At 43.3% G+C, this 19,765-nt stretch overlaps 1 protein-coding gene across 3 annotated transcripts in view; it reads left to right on the top strand.

Annotated features, from left to right (window-relative positions):
• Positions 1 to 19,765, top strand: part of FRMD4A (FERM domain containing 4A) — a 355,674-nt gene that overhangs the window by 117,501 nt on the left and 218,408 nt on the right. Inside the window, exon 1 of one of the 3 annotated variants that reach the window (XM_048962854.1) lies at positions 13,149 to 13,338. The exons of the other annotated variants lie outside the window; for them this stretch is intronic. Within the exon in view, the coding sequence (XP_048818811.1) occupies positions 13,330 to 13,338 (9 nt within the window). The 5' untranslated portion in view covers positions 13,149 to 13,329. Of the gene's footprint in view, positions 1 to 13,148; positions 13,339 to 19,765 lie in introns of those variants that run through there. 3 annotated transcript variants of the gene reach the window in all.

The following is a 19,765-nucleotide window of genomic DNA, read 5'->3' as shown; positions in this document are numbered from 1 at the left end:
GTTTTTCCAACAATCTTCACTAGATGGCAGTAAGTAAAGAGAAATGAGTTGGAAACCACATTTTGGGAGGACTCAGTGAAAAATCAGAGATTATGCCCAGAATTATGCCCTAAAATAAAAGGCAATTCTGGTAAAGGAACATCTATCTAAAAGAGACCAGAGTTTGTTTACAGACAGTGCCTCTCCAGCATCTGTGGAGGCTAAAGCTCAGCTGGACCACTCCTGCCTTTGCCAGCTCTCCATTTGTATCCCACTGCAGGAATATAAAGGCTTGCTTCTACCTCTACTTGGTCAGTTTCTAGAGTCATTGCTCTATTTTTTAATTTATTTAGAGGTCCAGCTTTGCCCAAAGCACAAGAGAAGTAGTTTGGCTTTCCTGCTGCATGCCAGACATTCAGCATGTGCTGCTTGGATAGGGTGGGAAATCTTCAGCTCAGTGCCTGTAGTCCCTTGATTTCATAGAATCATAGGATCATTTGAGTTGGAAGGGACCCCTAAAGGCCATCTAGTTCAACTCCCCTGCAAAGAACAGGGGCACCTACAGCTAGAGCAGGGTGCTCAGAGCCCCGTCCAGCCTGACCACTGGTGTCTCCAGGGACAGGAGACATTTGAAGATGGACACTTGGCTACTCCTGTCCTTCCCTTCCCTGGTGGCTCAGTGGCTGGTAGCAATGCCTGTGAGCCAAGGAACTGTGCCTGGGGAATGCAGTGCCCTGTCACACAGCATGCAGAGACATCTGGGACAAAGATGACTGTTCTCTGTATTGGACTAGAAGTTGCTAATAACTGCATGGAGACATTTCCCTGCCAGTTCCCCATAGACACTGTCAAAGCAGGCTGAGTAGAGCTGAGCAGGAGTCACCATGGGATGTGCTGTCAGAAATGGCAGGTTGTCAAGGCCAGAATTTGTCAGTGTATGCTTGCTTTAACAAAAATCTCCTCAGGAGGTTTCCCAGGCCAGGCAGTGGGATGGAGAGTGATGGGGGATTAGGGCCTGAGGATTAGCTGAAAGCACAGACAGGCCTTGCGGTGCTGACCTGGGGACTCCTCCTCTCTAAGCCCCTGTAGAAAGGGCCAGAGGTTTCATAAGTTTCATTTCCAGCAGAAATGCAACAGAATCTAAATCTAAACCCTCGACATTCTCTCTGAAAGGGATTTTTTTCTACCCAGCCCTCACATCAGGTTCCACAAGGGAACGATCCAACCTCTCCATGCCATAAACACCAGAGGTACCGGCAGAACACAACGGGGTCTCCGAGATGCAAACATGAGACTTGAATTTCACATTTTAGTGTTGAGAAGAAGAAGCCAGAGAAAATCTTGCAATGAGATAAGACTGTGTCAACATAGAACTCACTGGAGAAGCAGAAAAGGAGGTCTGCTGAGCTGCAGATAACCACCTGCTGTCATTAAAATCCAATTTAGTGATGATCTAATACGTATTCAAAGGACCAAAGTCTGGAATACAACACAGGTCTGTCTCCTGTGTTTCCAAATTAAAGGCAAAACTCCTCGTTAACATCTTGCTGTATTCACAATTATTTCTTCATGGCCAAGGGAAAATCCATCTTCCAAGGGGGTAGAGAGAGATCTCTCATATCACAACCAGTGTCCATAACAGATGGCAAGGGATTAAAACTGGAAGAGGAATTCATTTATTTGGAGGGTGCTACCTACAAAGGTCTCAGGAGGGGTCCTGCTGCACTGCCTCTTGAGGGAAATTTGAACTTCTATTTGATGAGGACTGGGTGATCTGCCCAGGGCTAATCATTTCACATTTGGGGGATAGAATGCTTGATTGAGGCAGAATGGATCCAAGATCCAAGTCCGTGTGTCTCATATCAATTTCTCTTACCAACAGAAATAGCCTGGCAAGGTCCAATTATCTCTGGTTTCATTATAGCCCTTGGAAGTTATTTAGAATGGAAAGTCCCTTCTAAAGCGTTTCAAATGAAATATTTGCTGCTTGAATAGATTTACAAGTTAGGTAGCATCTGAGCACAGATTTTATCACCTTTCATTATCTTTTCCTTTCTGTGGGACACTGAAGTGTCATACAGATGAACAGCACAATGTCATTTTCAGTTACAGAAAATCAACCTCAGTTTAAGAGAGGTAACAGCCTCCAAATGTATTTTGGCTTTTTTTAGAGGTTGGCTGTTCAAGGTCCATGGAGCCTCATTAACATTAAGATGCTCCCATGATTTGTCAGAACAAGAACGGGGAATGGGAAATTTTTTCTTTTTGCTCCATGTGCACACTTAAAATGAAGTTGTGACAATGAAATAAATGTTTTAATCCTAGCAATTCCTTACATATGCTTGTTGTGAAACCATGAGGTGTATTCCCAGAAGGCCCCAGCAATCTTTCAATCTCATTGCTATTAAGCCTCTTAAAATTGCTACAAACAAGTAACACCAGTGCTTGGATTTGTTTAAAGTAAGAGCTAAAAATGAACTTCCAGTGATGACATCAATGTTGATAATATCAGTCTCTCTAGTCCTGGGCATGAACAGACATCTCCTGCTCAACCCAGCAGGGACTCCAAATCTGTATCAGTTACTTCAAATGTAAGGCTTTTGAAAGCACCAGCTGTGCCGTGTTAATTTGCTACTACAGAGCTTGCTAAGACCAGAGCAATGAATTGCCTGCAATGTTCGTGTTACTGATGTGGCTGATTAGGAGCTTTCAAGGTTGGTTTGAGGTAATGTAATCTACACCTCACTAAGAAGATTAAGTAAGTTAAAATAAGGTTACTGCAAGCAGTGGACTGTTGCATCTTCTGCAAGACTCTTGCTAATTATTGCAAAGCTACTGGTCTTTGCTGCAAGGATTGTTTCGGCTGTTGATTTCACTGGTTTAGGAAGCAAAGAGATGTGTGGTGCATTTTAATATCCCAATTAAAAAGGGATCCGTGGAAAACTAGCAGAGAACTGAGAATACCATCCAGAAATGGATAATATCAGCTTTTTCCTTCTATTCATTTTTCTCTTTACAAGCAACAGTTTTCCAGATGCTTTCAGGTTGCCATGTAGGTAGACAAAAACACAGCCTGCTACTTGCTAATGAGATTATAGATTCCATTGCCTTCCAGAGAGACCAAAAATCACCGTTTGGTAGAGGATTTATATTATTATTTATTTTCATATCAGTTCAGTCTATCTTACCTCCCCTGAGCATTACTGAAGAGACAAGTCTGTTTGACCTGGAGCTAGAGTTTGCAGTGTTTGCAAAGGGGCCATTTTCCCAATCCATGTTGGTTTACTTGTATTTACTACTCACATACATGTGGTCAAGCTAGATGTGGTCAAGTGTAAGATCATACTTCCTACTGTATTCTCAACTCAAGTTGTTTTAGCAGTATTCTCAAAATGCTCAGTCATCTACCTGAACTGATGATTTGATGGAACTTGTAAGCTTCTGATAGAGCAAGCAGCTGAATTTCCTCCTGGTTCACTGGAGGATGCAGCTGAGGCAGAATATGTCACTACAGGGAATCACGTAGACCACAACAGATCTCATGTTGTGTCAGATGAAACTTGACCAGCCTTCCCCCATGGCCGTGTTCCTCACACTGCAGTGACCTGGGGATAGCTGAAGATGAAGAGCTGCTCCCCTCTCTGGTGCTGCTGCTGTGGGTGCTGCAGTGGAGGATCATGAGGTGGTTTCACACACAGTGACTTTGTGACATCAAAACCTGTTGCTCAGTGCTGTCACTGTGGTGAAGCCTGTCCAGCCCCACAGCATTCCACCCAGAACCTGCATCACACTCTGCATGCCCACTAGGGCTATCCAGCAGTCAGCCTTGCCTGGACCTAGTCTTCCCAAAGCCTTCCAGGTGCTCTTATAACTCCCTTTTCCTGTTTAGCTTTCTACCAAAATAAACAACATATTGTTATTTATATTTACCCAACCTGGCCACAGCTGTTCCCTGATTTGATATTTTGGATACCATTCAGACATGGCAGCCTACAACTTTCTCAAGAGTGGAATGGAGGGGCAAGTGCTGATCACTTCTCCCTGTTGACAGCGACAGGACCTGAAAGAACAGCATTTGTACACTGCTCTCAGGCATTTGAATTTTGGGTTATCCTGCACGGAGCCCAGAGTTGGACTCTGTGATCCTTATAGGTCCCTTCCAACTTTGGATATTCTATGTTTCTGTGTATCTGACTCTACAGATTTGTGTGCATGGGGATGAAGTTATTGTTGATATCTTTTATATTAGGAATCTGATAGGAAATTGATTACATAAAATAGAAGAAAGACAACAGTGTATTTAAGAGAAGTGTTGTGGCACCAGCAGTGGTGGGAATTGGAAAGAGAGGATTCATTACTCATGACAGACTACCTGGGATGAGACATGGAAATTCAGTCCTTCCAGTGCTAAGAGAGGGGAAACTGCAAATATAAGTTGAATCTCTACTTGGATTGGACCTAATACAGTATAAGTCTTTTGTTGTTGTTGTTGCTGCTGCTATTGTTTAGTCCTGATTTTACTGCGGTAAAAGAGAAATCAGCCAGGCTCTTTGTATCCACAGTGGGTACACCAGCCTAAATTTATCACTGTCTGAACATGGAGAAGCAAGTGGCTGTCCCATGGAAAAAGAAGTGCTGGAGTTTGACAGGCATGGTTCTTGTTTTTGTCTATGACCTCATTTTCCCAGGCAAAAGCTATCCTCATCCCTCAGTCCCAGTTACATGAATAGAAAATGGGGAAACCATCCTGCTCCTCAAAGAGGAATGACTGTATTACTGTTACTAAAAATCTTTGTCACTGTCCTGATCCATTGAAAACACAAGAATTCCATCCAACAAGGTGAAATAGATGGGCTGGTGATATTTAGTATTGCAGTATCATCAAGAGAGGGTATTTCCAGCCGTCAAATCTTGGGATCTTTCTCTTGGATCTCTTCTCCTTCACCTCCCATAGACTCTGTCAGGAGAGAACTTTTGCAACTGAATTGGTGCACACCAGAACTTGTCTGCATGTGGCTAGGGATGAACTTTCTTTTTGATGTGGCAGAAGTTGCCCTGCGCATAATTCCATTCCTGATCTCCTCTCTGTAACATTTTCCTCTTCCTCTTAGAATCACTTTATTTTGCCATAGTCAATATTTCAGGTGCTGTTTGCTTTTAATTTGGTGTTTATTCTCAGCATTCTGATTTTATTAATGTGTCCCCTTGTTATCATCTTTGTCAACATTAATCCAGGACTATATCATTTGTAGCAGGAGTAGTATGATTACTAAAGGGCTCCCTGACATAATTTGCTGCCCTGTTAACAGTAGCAATAATTTGAACAATTAGCGAGGCCTCGACATGGGCTTTAACTTCTTTGTCACAGAGGAATACCTCCTCGGTGAAGCTGCCATGCTATTTATACTCCACTGTCAAATCCCAGACTGAAATAGTGCCCCAGGAGAGCAGGCTGTAATCAGTCCCTTTGCAGTGACTGGATGAGCACTAAATAAGTCCTGGCCTTGATTATATTAATGAAGTTGCACAGGGAATGCCCATCCAGAAATCCCCAGACACCATGCAGATAGAGCAGTCTGTGTTCTCACAGCATCCCTTCCCCCTTCCCCCAGCCCCAAGGAAATTGCCTACAGTCTCTGCCAACACCAGAGCTTTGATTCCAGAAGGGTAATGTCAGCTCTTGAGGACCAAACATGATAGGAGCTTCCACCAAGATGTAGTAAAGCAACCTTCCAAGTGCACAGCTGTTTTCTCTTGCAGGGTCACGGCAGCAGTGGCTCTGTCTTTGAGGCTGAATATCTCCATGCCCCTTGTAAAATGGCAGTGTTAATGGGAGTCTCATATACTTATGGTTTCTGACCTTTGGGTGGTTCTGTGTGGAGCCAGGAGTTGGACTTGATGATCTTTATGGTCCCTTCCAGCCCATAATATTCTATGATTCTAGTTTAGTGAAAAGTATTGGTGATAGGTGGACAGTCAGACTGGATGATCTTAGAGGTCTTTTCCAACCTTGGTAATTCTATGATTCCATGATTCTATTCTGATTCTGCACCAGTTTGCACCAAGCAACTCCTGCAGGCTAGCAGTGCAAGGTATTGCTGGTACAGCTGTGTGGCATGTCAGAGAAGGGCCCAAGTCACACAGTCATGTGTTTTACCATTTCTTATGCTGGATGTGGAATTGAGGCAGTATGTCTCCTGTTCAAGAGCATGAAAACTGGTGGTGGGAATGGAATTGCCTCACATCCTACAGGTGCCTCTGCACTGTGACACAGTCCCTTTTTCAAGCAATGCAGGATGTAGGATTGAATCAGAAGAACCACGAGGAACACCCCAAGTTCTTGATTGGCCAGTCAGGTGAGGTTCAACCCATGGGTACACATCAGTGCACAGCAACACACAATTAAATTCAGTATCTCTAGGGAAGGAAAGCTCCACTAAGCACCCTGGAAAATTTCACATGGCAAAAACCTTGTGCAACGTCAGAGCTTAAAGCCACTGCTTTAAAGTTCTATTTTTGGAACTCATTAAAATAGATACAATCTGTGCATAAAATAAATTACTTGCCTTATAATTTTCACTTCACTTAGAGATTTATCAGTAACAGCAGTAATTAACAAACTTGTTTTTTTTTTTCCAGTATTGAGACCCTGATTCAGCAAGGAGTTTTGATGGGGTTTGTACTTGGCTAAGCTTCTCTCACAGAGCAGAGCATATGTCACAAGCATCCTCCCAGCCCAGCACTATGTACCCACACCTCTACCCTCCCTTTGCACATTAAGACTCACACTGGAACGTTCAAAGCCACCTTCTTGGACTCAGTGGACACATGGTTTCAGCATTTGCAGATCACCATCCCTGAAGGATGTGGTTGGATGGAATATGGCTGGACTCCATGCTTGTCTGAGTTTGGGCTGAAGCCAAGTTTGATCTGATTTGTATTTAGTATACCAGATTTATTAACTATAGATTATTAGTTTAGGATTAATTATTATAACATGGATGTACAGCCTCATTCTTGCGTCACCAACATAAGAAAAGATCTGCTCCCAAGGATCTGGCCTTCAGGAAGGATGCTTGGAGAGCCAGGCTCAAGTTGCCTTCTAGACTTACTCTTTCTTATTTCTTACAATGAAGCCCATCAGTTGGATTTCAGCATGAGATTAAATCTAATGCAGGTTAGAACCTGTGAACTCACCACTAAAATAGCTTGAAGTCTGTATTTCAGAGGGACAGACCTTAAGACTGACTGGTTGAAGGAGTGAGTAAAATAAGGATAGAGCAAACAAAAGAGTGCAGCCTGCTTTTGCTTTAGCAAGAAATTGGCATCTGAAACCGGGAGAAATTTCATTCTTTTTCTGTGAGTTGCTGCATGATGTGATCAAACAGGAATAAGTATCTGAAATTAAAGGCCAAAAAAATAGTATAGTTGAAATGCTGATTTCTCTTCAAGGCGCCCTGAGATAAAAGAGTTGTCCCCAGGGAAATGAGAGACCAGGGGAAAGCATTAAAGGCACGGTTGATGTCTCTTCCGCTCTGCATATAATCCCCTTAAAGTTGGAATGTCCAAATGTTTGCGACGATGCAAGCAGGGCTAATACTCTGGGATCACATGAGCGATCATCTGATTTACAGGTGAAGATGGTAATAAAGTGGCTGAAATCCAGCTGCCAGCAAGAGGGCAAGAAACAGCAGGCTTGTCTGGTTGTGGTTCATGCCGTAAACACCTCTTGAGATCAAGCAGTAAAAATAATTAGGGTTGGGAAGACAAGGAGAGGGGTTCCCAGATGGTGTGGGCAGTAGATAAGGAGTCAACGTTTTATCTGCTGCCAGGCCATCCGCTCTTCCAGTTTGGTGGCTGTCTCAGATCTCTAATATCCAGGGCCCTGTGCTGTGGAGCTGTCAGAGCACTGCTGCTTCCAGCATGGATGAAAGGTTGGACAAGCTGTGTCTTGCCTTGAGGTCTGATTATGCACTTCTGTGTTTATACAATGGAGGATAAAGTCTCGCCAGTACAAAAATGGGTTGGCATCCCTTTCCAGAGGATTGGCAGCTGGATTGGATAACACAGCTTCATCATTCACAACTCCCATGCCACGCAAGGTGTAGCAGGGATATCCTGTGCCAAACCTGTGGCCCTGCAGGGTACTTGAGAGAGCCCTACCCAGATACTAGCTCTATGTTTGTTTGTTCTTTCTCCAAATAACAAACACAGCAATCATTATGTCCATGATGATCTGCAAATCAACACGAGCTTTTTTTCCCAGCTCTGCCAGTACCCAAAAACCATTTACAGTTTGCCCAGAGAGAAAATCACAAACAGTTTCTTACAGCCCCCTATCTATCTGAATTTGTTTGAGATATCTGACTTTTCACTAATGGTGCATCCAATCAAGATGTTGGTCAGGGAGCATCTTTTGTTGTGCAAGTTCCTCGAATAGGAGAAACATTTACAATTACATTGACTGCAACAAAAAACTCTAGGGCATCTTCAGGCTCCAGGGAATAAAGTGATCGACTCTGAGGTCAGGAAGAAACTCTATTCCTCAGGGCAGCATTGCACAGCTAGAGCTGCTTTGCAAATCCAATGCCTTTCTGTTGCAGCACACAGCCCTGAGCCTCCAGCAGTCAGGTGGGCTGTTCCAGCATGGAGATATGCATTGAGAAGGACAGATCTTTGAGAACAGATGAAAAACAGGCCTGGTCAAAAGCAGATCCATGTCTTAAGGTCTGTCTGGAGCTACTCACTACACTATTTTATTTTTTTTTTCCCGTTTACTGTTATTTTTCTGGCTATATAAGTGATAGCAGAGCAGAGCAGAAACAGACTTTGTCTTGGATGATCACATCACAGTGTTTGTGCTTGGTTCATTTTTCTGAGGTCATGTTCATAACAGAAGGTGCGTGGGCAGTTCTGTCTCTACAAACAAGTACTATCACTGTACAAGGTTTTAGGCTGATGGGCTCTAGCTGAAAGGATGCTGAACTAAACTGGCTTGCTAGCGAAGCAACTTTCAGTAGAATTTATTTTCTAGAAAAGAGCCATTTTATATATGACATCCCTGGTACCAGTGTTTAAAACAAGGTTGGCAATATAAAAATGCAAGAAGACATTGCTAACCCCAGGTTGATTTTGAATTTGTTCAAGCTATACAGTGTTGTGTAACACCTTTCTTCTTTGCACAATGAAGCAAGATGTGCCAAAGGCAGAGAGGCATAAACCCTAGAGGTCAGCCAGGTTGGATGTTAGGAAGAACTTCTTAGTAAGAGTGGTGCAGTATTGGCACAGGGAGGTGGCACTGAGGGATGGGCATGGTGGGGATGGGTTGATCATTTGACTAGATGATCTTAGAGGTCTTTTCCATATGTAATGATTCTATGATTTTCACTGGGGAGAAGAAACTGAGAATGGAGAAAGAAATCTTGTATTCCCAGGAGCTCAGTAGGGATAGCGTTGGTAGGGATGTGCCGTTCAGCATCAGGAGGCAGCGAGAAGCAGAAGGAACACTAGGTCGTGCTGTTTCCCCAAATTCTGGTGCACATTCTGCTTGTGGACTGAATGTTGCTTTCTGCCAGGGATTAGCAGAGAACTTTGATTGCACTGTTCGGATGTTCTTGCAAGGAAATTAATTGCATTTGCTGCGTGAAATGTTTTGAGCATGAAGGCAAAGGCACAAGGCAGATATTTATAGGGAACTTGATCTTAAATGCGAGAGCGAGTTTGCTTATATTATAGGGAATGATGAATAACGGCAACAGTTCAGAGGGTTTAATTAGCCTTCCTGCTAGGCTCATCAAGAGAGGAAAATACAGTGGAATTATCTTAGGGTAGAAACTCAGCTGAGGGTTGATACTAGGACAAATGGGTGCCATCTGGGTGCAGGGAGGAGGCTGCCTACCCAGCTCTATTGAAGTGCACTGAATACTCAAATTCACTCTACCTTAAGGCTGAGCACTTAGCGAACTGCTGCAGAGTAATCCTGTCCCAGTAGGGAAAGAGCTCAAATGAGTGGTGAGTTGGCTTTGTTTCCCTCACACGTTAAACTCCCCACTCCCAAAGAAGAGGTTCTTTGTGTTCCCGCTGTTAAAGCAGGGCTCGTGCTCCCTAAGGGTTTTGAATGAATACACGAAATCTGTGTGGGGATTTTGAGCTCTGTAAAATTCATTGCTGTGCATGCACTTGAGCAGCACGCAGGAGATTGAAGTATTTTCCTTTAATTTATCAGGAAGCTGTTGCAGCTTCTGTGGCACTTCAAAGAGCATTCTATACACTGCTTCTGCACCTGACGAACACAAGGCCACGGCATTGTTAAGCTGCAGAGGGAAACGACTGCAAACAGCAGCCAGGGCTATCTGATGCTCATAAGCTTGGCTATAGCTGCACTGTGTCAGCGTACTGACCCATAACTCCAGTCTGGTCCAGTTAATCCAGATCCATATAAACTGGAACTGTCCTGAGCCTCATAGAGAATCGTGGAATCGTGGAATTGTTTGAATTGGAAAGAACTCTTAAAGGTCATCTAGTCTGTCTTCACTGCAATGAACAGGGACACCTATGACAGGGACATTTCTTGTCCAATCTCTTGCCTAAACATGAACTCATGTTCACGTTAGGAAATACTACTTTTCCAAAGGAGTGGTCAGGCTCTGGAATGGGCTGCCCAGTGAGGTGATGGAGTCACCAACCCTGGAGGTGTACAAGAAGCATTTAGATGTTGTGTTGAGGGACATGGTTTAGTGAGAACTATTGGTGATAGATGGATGGTTGGACTGGGTGATCTTGTAAGTCTTTTCCTTGGAGATTCTATGATTCTATGATTCATTTTTAGGTTGTTTGTGGATTTTCTGCAGCTCTTCCTCCTGTAGTACAGTTTGGATATTTTTGGTGGCATAACCTTTGGTTTGGGTTCTGAACAGCATGCATGGGGATAATTTGCTTAGTAAGAAGCAAGTACTGGGATGTGAACTATTTTTTCAGGCAGAACCAAACAACTCACTTGTCTTAACCACACGAGTAGAATGGGAATATAATTCAGAGTCATAGAGTATGCAGTGCAGGACATGTCTTGGAGAGCTGAAAATAAAGATGACCTCCATAAGTAATGTACAGTCAATAAATACTGATAAATCCCCAAGATTCAGTGCAGTCTGGGCTGGGCCAGGCCACCTGCTGTTCCCACAACCAGAGAGTCAGATCAACCCTGCTGTAAGAGCCAATCAAATAATGTATATGGAAGTCAGTATTTACGAATCTGTGCTCTTGCACGTTCCTTTTTAACCTCACTCCTGAGATGATGGTTGGAAAATATCCCTGAGAGGGAGTGGACTAAGAAAATGAAAGGTTTCTACTGTACAGGTCACCACCCTAAGTTCTATCTGAGTCAGTAGTAGCTAACAGATGCAGATGAGTCACCAAGGGGCATTAGGCAGCTGGGAACCTGGTCCATCTGCCTTGCTGGATAAAGGGAAAGCATTGGATCTGTAAATCTGGCCAATATATTTTTGTCTGCTTGGTAAAATAAATATAAAATGAATAGATGTACTCTACTTGCAGCCTGCAAAATGAAAGCTGTTGATACTGTGAGGGTAAGTGCAGGTTCAGGAGCAGATGTGTTAAGAGACCAGCTGTACACACAGTGACTTACAGTCATTGTGAACCATGGTCAGGACATGTGCACATAATCACAAAACCACAGGGTGGCTGAGGCTGAAAGGGACCTCTGGAGATTGTCTCTTCCAACCACCTGCTCCAAGCATCTACAGCAGGATGCTCAGAGCCATGCCTAGGTGGGCTCTGAAATCTCCAAAGATGGATATCCACAAGTTCCATGGGCAGCCCATGACAGTGCTCCATCATCACTGTAGTAAAGAGGGCACCTCCATCCCTGCTTCCATCAACCTCACCAAAAGGGCACATTGCACACATTTCCCTGGAGGTGTTCAAGAGAAGAGCAGATGTGGCACTGAGCAACATGGTTTAGTGGGCATGGTAGTTGACAGTTGGACTTAGTGGTCTTTTCCAACCTTAATGATTCTATAATTCTATTTCTTGACACAAAGGCAGAGACAACTTGGCAAGACAAACATGATTCATTTCAACTGTACTGTATTTATTTCATAACAAGAGAGGAAGCCTTCAATCAAACTTCAAGATCTGTAAAATAATGAAAACAATCATCATTACATGTAACAGGTGTTGGTTGTTTTTTTTTTGGGGGGGGGGGGGGAAATGTGTTGTATAATGAAAAGTTCAAAAAGGACTTAGTTCCCTGTGCTTCAACACGTAAGTCATCTCGTATCAACAGGGTTCAGGAACCATGTTTTTATTTTACTACTTGACAGGTTTTGGTGGAGCTTTTGGTACACGCGCTTGACATAGATGTAGATGAAGGATGCTCCATTGGTTTCAGATGGCTTTTCCTGCTTTCCTAAGCTCTGTTGTGGCCATTCCTATCTCAAAGTTGCTGAACACAGGGTATTTGCTTATAAGAAGTGCAGTCATATCTGTCAAAGACTATAAGACTGTATTCTCTTATATGACATAATAACTGCGCAAACAGGCACTGAGGCTCCAAAATAGAACAGCTTAATTGGTTTGCTTTCCCTGGGAGATGCAGCGCCAGACAATGAACCACAATGGTTTAAATCTATGCTGAACAATAGCTTTGTCTAGAAGTAGGACATTTTTAGGCAATGGAAGAACATTTGGGGTAGAACAAGATAACATTTTTCAGATGGATAGCTTCTTTGCTAATAAATGCAGTTTCAGGCTAACTGAAACTATCCACAGACTCAGGCTGAATTCAACTAATGTTTTCTGCTACACAAAAAGGGGAGCCAGTCTTTCTTGACAAACCAGGAAAGCTCATTTTTATCATTTCAACATTTAAATTGCTCAAGAAACAATTGTGTCATAAAATTCAGCTTGATTATATTTCTTTATTTTGAAAAGCATAGCCCTAAATTAAGCAAAATATGTCATTTTCTCTCCAGACCAGAAAAATTCTTCCACCTTTGTGACAGAGAAATTAAAAATTGCAGAGGGAACTTATTTAGACTTTGCACATGGATCTGATCTGGGACTTTGCTTGTTTTTTCCACTGCTTTGGTGTGTGACCAAAGTGCACAGCCAGCAAGCTTATCTGATAAAGCCAGTTGTACCAGGGTCTCTCTGAAATAAGCCCTGGATATGTGACAAATACATGTAGTAGAGTTCTCCTCTAGCAGCCTCACACTGCAGAGCTGATTTATGGTTTTGGTGCATGTGGTTCAGTCTGCAATCTGACGTGGTCGCACATAAGCTGCCCAACCAGGCTTGAAGACTCCTCTTTTCTCAACTTGCCTGTGTGATATGGGGAAGGTAAGAGGAATGGGGATCAGCTTTAAAAGTCAGAGATTGATGGAGCTGCCACCAGTGTGTCTGCATTCACTGTCTGTGATCTGTCAAAAGAAAACTTACTGAAATAATTCTTGCTAACAGACAAAATATGCATTTTTCAGGCAATCTAATGTTTGAGAGGCCTCATTAATAATGGTTGCAAAGCATGGAGAAGCTATAGCATCTATCTGTGGGTCACAAGGCATTTTGCAAGCACTATCTGAGCTTCGGGAGATAAAAGGGAAGAGATTATTCCAGGCCTGATTTTCACAGAGGTTTCATGGAGGTGCCTGGAGAGACTGTAAAAAACATCAAAGTAGATTAAGAGTTTTAAAAGCAGTGGGGTTCAGACACCTGACTTGCTATTGCATTTCACAAATCAGTCAGAAAAAGAGACATTCAAACTAAGCAATTTCAGGTGTCTGATGTACTTTATGCTGCCCCTGCATTGCTCTGCAGTCCATGGGAGAGTGAGGGAGGGAAGAAGCTGAATTACAGCCATGCTCTGAATCACTCTCAAGAGAACTCTCTCTGACAACATGGCCAGTATTGTAATGTTAGAGGTTTGCTGGTCAAACCAATGTTCACCTGCCCCAACATCCAGCCTCAACCACGTAGAAGAAGGAAAAAACAAAGCAAGTTTGGAGAGCTCCTTCCCCAGCATATCCTCTGCTAGCCGAGGATCACTATTTCGGCCACTTCCTGATTTGGTCATGCTTAACAACTCTTTATGGACTTTTCCTGTGCCAATTTGCCTAACTCCATTTCTAACCTATATACTTCACTGGCTTCAGTTGCTTCCTCCAGTGATCTTTTCCCTATTTTTGTAATGTAAAGCCATTTCTCCTTCTAAATATGCAGCCTCAGAGTGTCATTGCATAGTCCTAAGTCCTGGTGTTATACAATAAAATAACAACAAAAATAAGAATAATCATAATAATCCTTCTTTATTCACCATCTCTGTGTCCTTCATGATTTTGTACTCTTTGATCATATCTTCCCTTTGTCATCTTTCCGAGCCTGAATGCTCCTTATCTATTTAGTCCTGCAATGTAGGAAATTGCTTCCTACATATATAGGGAGGAGGTGGTTACGGCTTAATGCAAGATTCTGTATTTGTCATTGAGGATTCATTCTCCTTGCCCAGTTTTGAAGCACAACCACCTTTGAAATGGCACACAGTAGGCACTGAATTGTGCCCAGTGCCAGGATTGAGCAGGGAGGGGAACATGAAGTGTTTTACTTTATGGAGGAATTGTGTAAGGCAAAAAATAATAAGTGAATTCAAATATACTGAAGTTGATTCCAATTATTATCTCAATGAAGTAAGAGGTTTTTCATATCCACAATTTGGTTATGCTGTGATTGTAACAGCTGTTAAAGTAGCACTTGTGGTCTTCCCCTGGCGCCCTCTGTCTGTGGTTCATGGACAACTCAGGAAAATCAATGCCCCCCCAGTGAGCACCCATGTGCTGCCATTGGCTTCTCAGGCAGGAACATCCCAGCTGAGGTACAGCTGCCCCCAAAGACACACAGACAGCTTCACAGGAACATAATGAGCATTGCTGAATAGCCAAATATCTCTTTGTGTGATGTCAACTTGCTCATGTCCAACATGGCTGTTGTTGCTGTTTCACCACCAACTCCTAGCAGCAGCTCTCAAAAAATGAGGCTTGGAGCCTGGGATGAGATTTTCCTCTAGCTACCAAATGCAGAGTTCCTACAGTGCCAAAAGTGTGTGAAGGGTGATTTAGATTACCCAATCCAAGAGCCTGATTCAGTTGCTCAAACCCAAGCTGCCATTTGAGAAACTCTTCTGGCCTTGCATCTCTGGATGAGGTGCAGCTGCTTATCTGGAACTCACACACCACAAAAACTCTAGATCTTTCAGGGGAAGCCACAGATCATGTATTTTTTTAGAAGCCTTGTAGACCAGAAGGTATGCTAATGCATTCAGGTCTCAGTTCATGATGTCCTTAGTGATCATAGCTCTCATGAGGCCCTTAGGAAATGTAGATTCTCAGCTTTTTTTGCGATCTGTCCAAAAATACATGACAGAATCAAAATAACTCAAGGTTGGCAACTGCATCCACAGTGGGGATACGTTTCTCAGTTGCTCCCCTACGTTCTGGTGCTGTTCTCAGAAGTTGAGTGTGTAAAGCTGCCCGAGAAAAACTTTCTTGAACAATTCTACATGCTGTCTTTTCCGAACCTATTGCATTTTTTGAAGTTGCCTTTTACACAGAATCACAGAATCACAGAATCACAGGGTTGGAAGGGACCACAAGGATCATGAATCTCCAACCCCCCTGCCACATGCAGGGCCACCAACCTCCCCATTTAATACCAGACCAGGCTGCCCAGGGCCCCATCCAACCTGGCCTTGAACACCTCCAGGGACGGGGCATCCACAGCCTTTCTGGGCAGCCTCTGCCAGCACCTCACCACTCTCATAGTAAAGAACTTCCCCCTGACATCCAACCTGAATCTTCCCTCCTTCAACTTAAAACCATTTCCCCTTGTCCTGCAGTTATCTACCCTTTCAAAGAGTTGGCAGAACTAGAGGGAACACTAGAGGGGAAAAATAAAGACTTTTCCACCCTGGGGAGATAACTGTTGAAAAAGAAAGAAAGAACAAGGAAAAAGGTTAGGTTGTAATAGTGAGTGGTGAAGCATGTCCTAGAGATGTGGAAGAGTGATGCTGAAGGTGTCCTGTGCAGTCCTCCTCCAACCACTCAGCACTCTGCCTACTGGGGCAAAGCTTTCTTCCAGATTTTAACTAAAAAGTCATAAATGTCTCCCCATTAAACATTTGTCAAAACTGGCCTATTCTTCCAAAAAAAAACCCTGTAAATCTTCTTTCTACAGAATATATGTATTTAAGAACATCATAAAGATGGTTTTCTAGGTGACCTACAAAGGGAAATGGCCCATGTGTGTGTGTCCCTTCATTCCTCCAGCCAGTGAAACCAGTTACATAAGCAGAGCAGTAGGCAAATGACTGAATTATCTGATTAGCAAAGTTATTGCCATTAAATTAATTAAAATTACTATGTTTTATGTTATATTGAAATGCGCTGGAAGCATGCAAGTATCTTCATTTCAAGCTAATGAGTAGCAATTTGTTAAGCCACGATATCTTAATTTCTTGCAGTCATCTTGTCTCCATCCTCTTCTTGAGGAAAAAACCATAATATTTGACCGTGACAGGTGACTGCTTCAGTGACATAAATAAAATCTGAATGTCCTTGGTGCTTGACTCAGAGCAAACCAAAACATCCTTATGAAATGAAGCAGACCATATATTTTAAAGTTCACATTTATCAGAAACATTGAAGATGTTTAGAAGAACAAAAGAAAATTAGAAATTTTCTTTCCTGGGGTTGAATGCTCCTTATGTTTCGTTTCATTCATGCCCAGGGCCAGTTCAATGGAGATGCAAATGTCAAGACCACCACAGAGACTGTCCTTGAGGGTCTCATATGCCTTCAAGAGTTGTTTTACAATAGCCCAAACCATCTTCTGCAACCATCAAGCAGGATTCTCACTGCTTCAGCTGATGGCTTAGGTGGCACTGAAGTCTTGTGATACAATCCAAAGCTGTAGGGACCTCCTAGGATGCAGTGTCAACCATTATGTAGCGTTCTTTGAGTGTTTTTCTCTCAGGTTTTATTCACGTATCATCTGTTTGCTGCATGTTTTTTGTTAGGGATCTCTAATCACCCCATGTCACCTGCCTTCCCCTCTGCCTTTCTGAGCCTTTTGCCCACCTGTATCAGTGAGAGGGCTGTTAGGAACTGTTGGGGACCAGCCCCATTCAAAGAGATGAGCACTTTGATTTCCAAGCTGTTTTTCCCATGTGCCTCTGTCCTCCCCACTGAATAAACCCAAATATCCCACCATATACCTCCATAACTGCCTGTTTTTCCTGGCAAAATGACTGTGGCCCTCACGTGCTTTCTGTCCCTGTGGTGAATCTCGATGCTGTAGAAGGAGAGAGGTACAATCAAGGAATGTGTGTCAGCTCCAAAATTGTCCCAAAATTGTTTTTGATTAGTAAACAGCACAGAGGGGGGTGAGACACTGGAACAGGTTGCCCAATGAGGTTGTGAATGCCCCCTTCTTGGAAACATTCAAGACCAGACTGAATGGGGCTGCGAGCAACCTGGTCTAGAGAGAGGTGTCCCAGCCTATAGCAGAAGGGTTGGAAATAGGTAATCTTAAAGATCCCTTCCAATCCAAACCATTCTATGATTCTATGATTTCATAGAGTCATTAATGTTGGGAAAGACCTCCAAGATCATCTAGTCCAACCGCTGACCCATCACCACCACGTTCACAGAGCCATGTCCCTCAATGTCATAACTACTCTTTTCTTGAACACCTCCAGTGATGGTGACTTCCCTGGGCAGCCTGTTCCAGTTGGGCCTTGGTATTTATTTTACAGTGTAGAAACTGTGCAAAAATAGGGAGACAACAAGACAGTCCTTCCTCAGGTATGTGTGTGGCACCTCACATGTATGGGACTTATTGAGTTTGGTGGGATCCTCACACAGATGGTTTCTTAAGTATGGAAAGAAAGGAAAAAAAAGATGCGAGTGAACATTGTTGTGAGAGGGACCACACCATAGAGCATAGCACATGTGTCATTTTAGCAGTCTCTTTGTTAACAAATAAGTTGGTCATCTTGACTTTACTTGGTGTCTGGGCTTTGCTATAGGGCAGCTCTCTGATGAAGAGTATAACACTACTGGAAATTCTTCAAGGCTGGAGAAATTAAGGACACTGGCTTGAGCCCAGGATTGAAACAAAGATTGCTGTGGGGCTCAAACCTGTTTTTAACAAGTGAACGTAGCCTGCCAGATCTGGTGAGAAATTAGCAATTTAATTATACAGACCTTGGCTTCCTGCTTTCCACTAAGTGCCTAAGACCCCTCTAAAGAGGCCCATTATGTTGCCTTTTTTTTTCTTTTTTTCTTTTTTTTTCACTTTTACATTAACTAGACATTTCAGAGCAGCACAAACACAGGGGTTCCTTTGCAGAGGTCTTGGGGTTTTATAACTAAGTGCCTCCTGATGGATCTGTCAGGGTTACCCGGGAGAGCAAAACCTGTCACCCTGGAGCGAGCATTAGCTATATTTCCAGAGGCACTCCCTGCAAGTGCTTTCCATTTGTCCCCTGTTGAACTCATCAAGGAGCATTCAGGCTTCTCTTGGGTAGCTAGAGGACACTTAGAGAGCAAGGCAGAGCTGGCATGCAGGCAGACAGCTTTGGGACAGAAAGCTTTGGCTGGAGCCTTTGGGCTGAGTGCTGCTTCATATGGGAAAGAGGGAAGAAGAGACAATCTGCAGAGAAACATGTGACATCCAAACTGCTGAGCTCCTAGAGTTCATCTGAAATAGCAGATAGGCTCCACTAGGTACTCGTTGATCCACAGGGTTTGGATCCGACCTCTTTTTTCAGCACAATTCTTGCTAAGGAGCATAGTGCACAGGCACCATGTCCTTTTAATAGGTATCTTCCTGGTAAATGCCCCAGAAAAGTGGTGATTTCTGGGTCCTCTAAGCATTTATACATGGATAGGGAAAAGATCAAACACCAAAGCATCAGGCTGCTGCTGCTGTCAGCGATGTTGGCTGTCTGTTTTACCTGAAATTCTTTAAAAGCAAAGTGAGAATATCTACCCTGCAGGCAGCACAGGAAGTGCTGTGAGGATGTAATGGAGCATAATCAGTGACAGATTTGTCATCTCTATTCCACCCCATAGAGCCATGGCATGAGGAGGAATTACTGATTGTTTCAGCCAAGCACTGCCATGGAGGAGATTGCTGCCTCTTCAACCTATTTCTACATCATGTTATGCCATGCTTCAGTACTTTTATTTTCATCTGTCATTTGTTCCTTGGGGTCATTTGGGGGGGGTCTCACTTGGGTAGGAGAAGAACATACAATAGTGCAGAAGCAGTTAAGGAGGTGTTACTATCTCCAGAAAGCCTATCTTGTATGATCTGATCACATCTCCAGAGGTAAACCAAACTCTAGACTTGATACCAGAAGGTCATTTTCCCATATCATGTTGTCCTGTTGCTTCCAGTCTGCCTCCTGGATCAACCTGGGAAATTCAATTAATGCATCTTTTGGTTGTATAGGTGTGCTGGCAACTCTTTTGCTCTGCAAAAAGTGGACTTCGTGATGACAACGGACATGAAAAAGATGTCCTCTGGCTCTTCCCAAACTAAATCTCTTCCTAGGACTACCTGTAGTGGCAGGATAGCAGAGTGGCAGAGCCAAACAAAGAGTCCCTTCCTATCTCCTGGCTCACACCAAAGCTTGGAGGAGGGGATTCATCCTACTGAGCTGCTAAGGCTCTCTCCAACAGTCCATGGAGAGAATGCCTGAATGCCCACA

Source organism: Lagopus muta, chromosome 1 (assembly GCF_023343835.1).
Source record: "Lagopus muta isolate bLagMut1 chromosome 1, bLagMut1 primary, whole genome shotgun sequence".
In the NCBI taxonomy this organism is placed as follows: domain Eukaryota; kingdom Metazoa; phylum Chordata; class Aves; order Galliformes; family Phasianidae; genus Lagopus; species Lagopus muta.
This window is presented reverse-complemented; position numbering and strand designations above follow the sequence as displayed.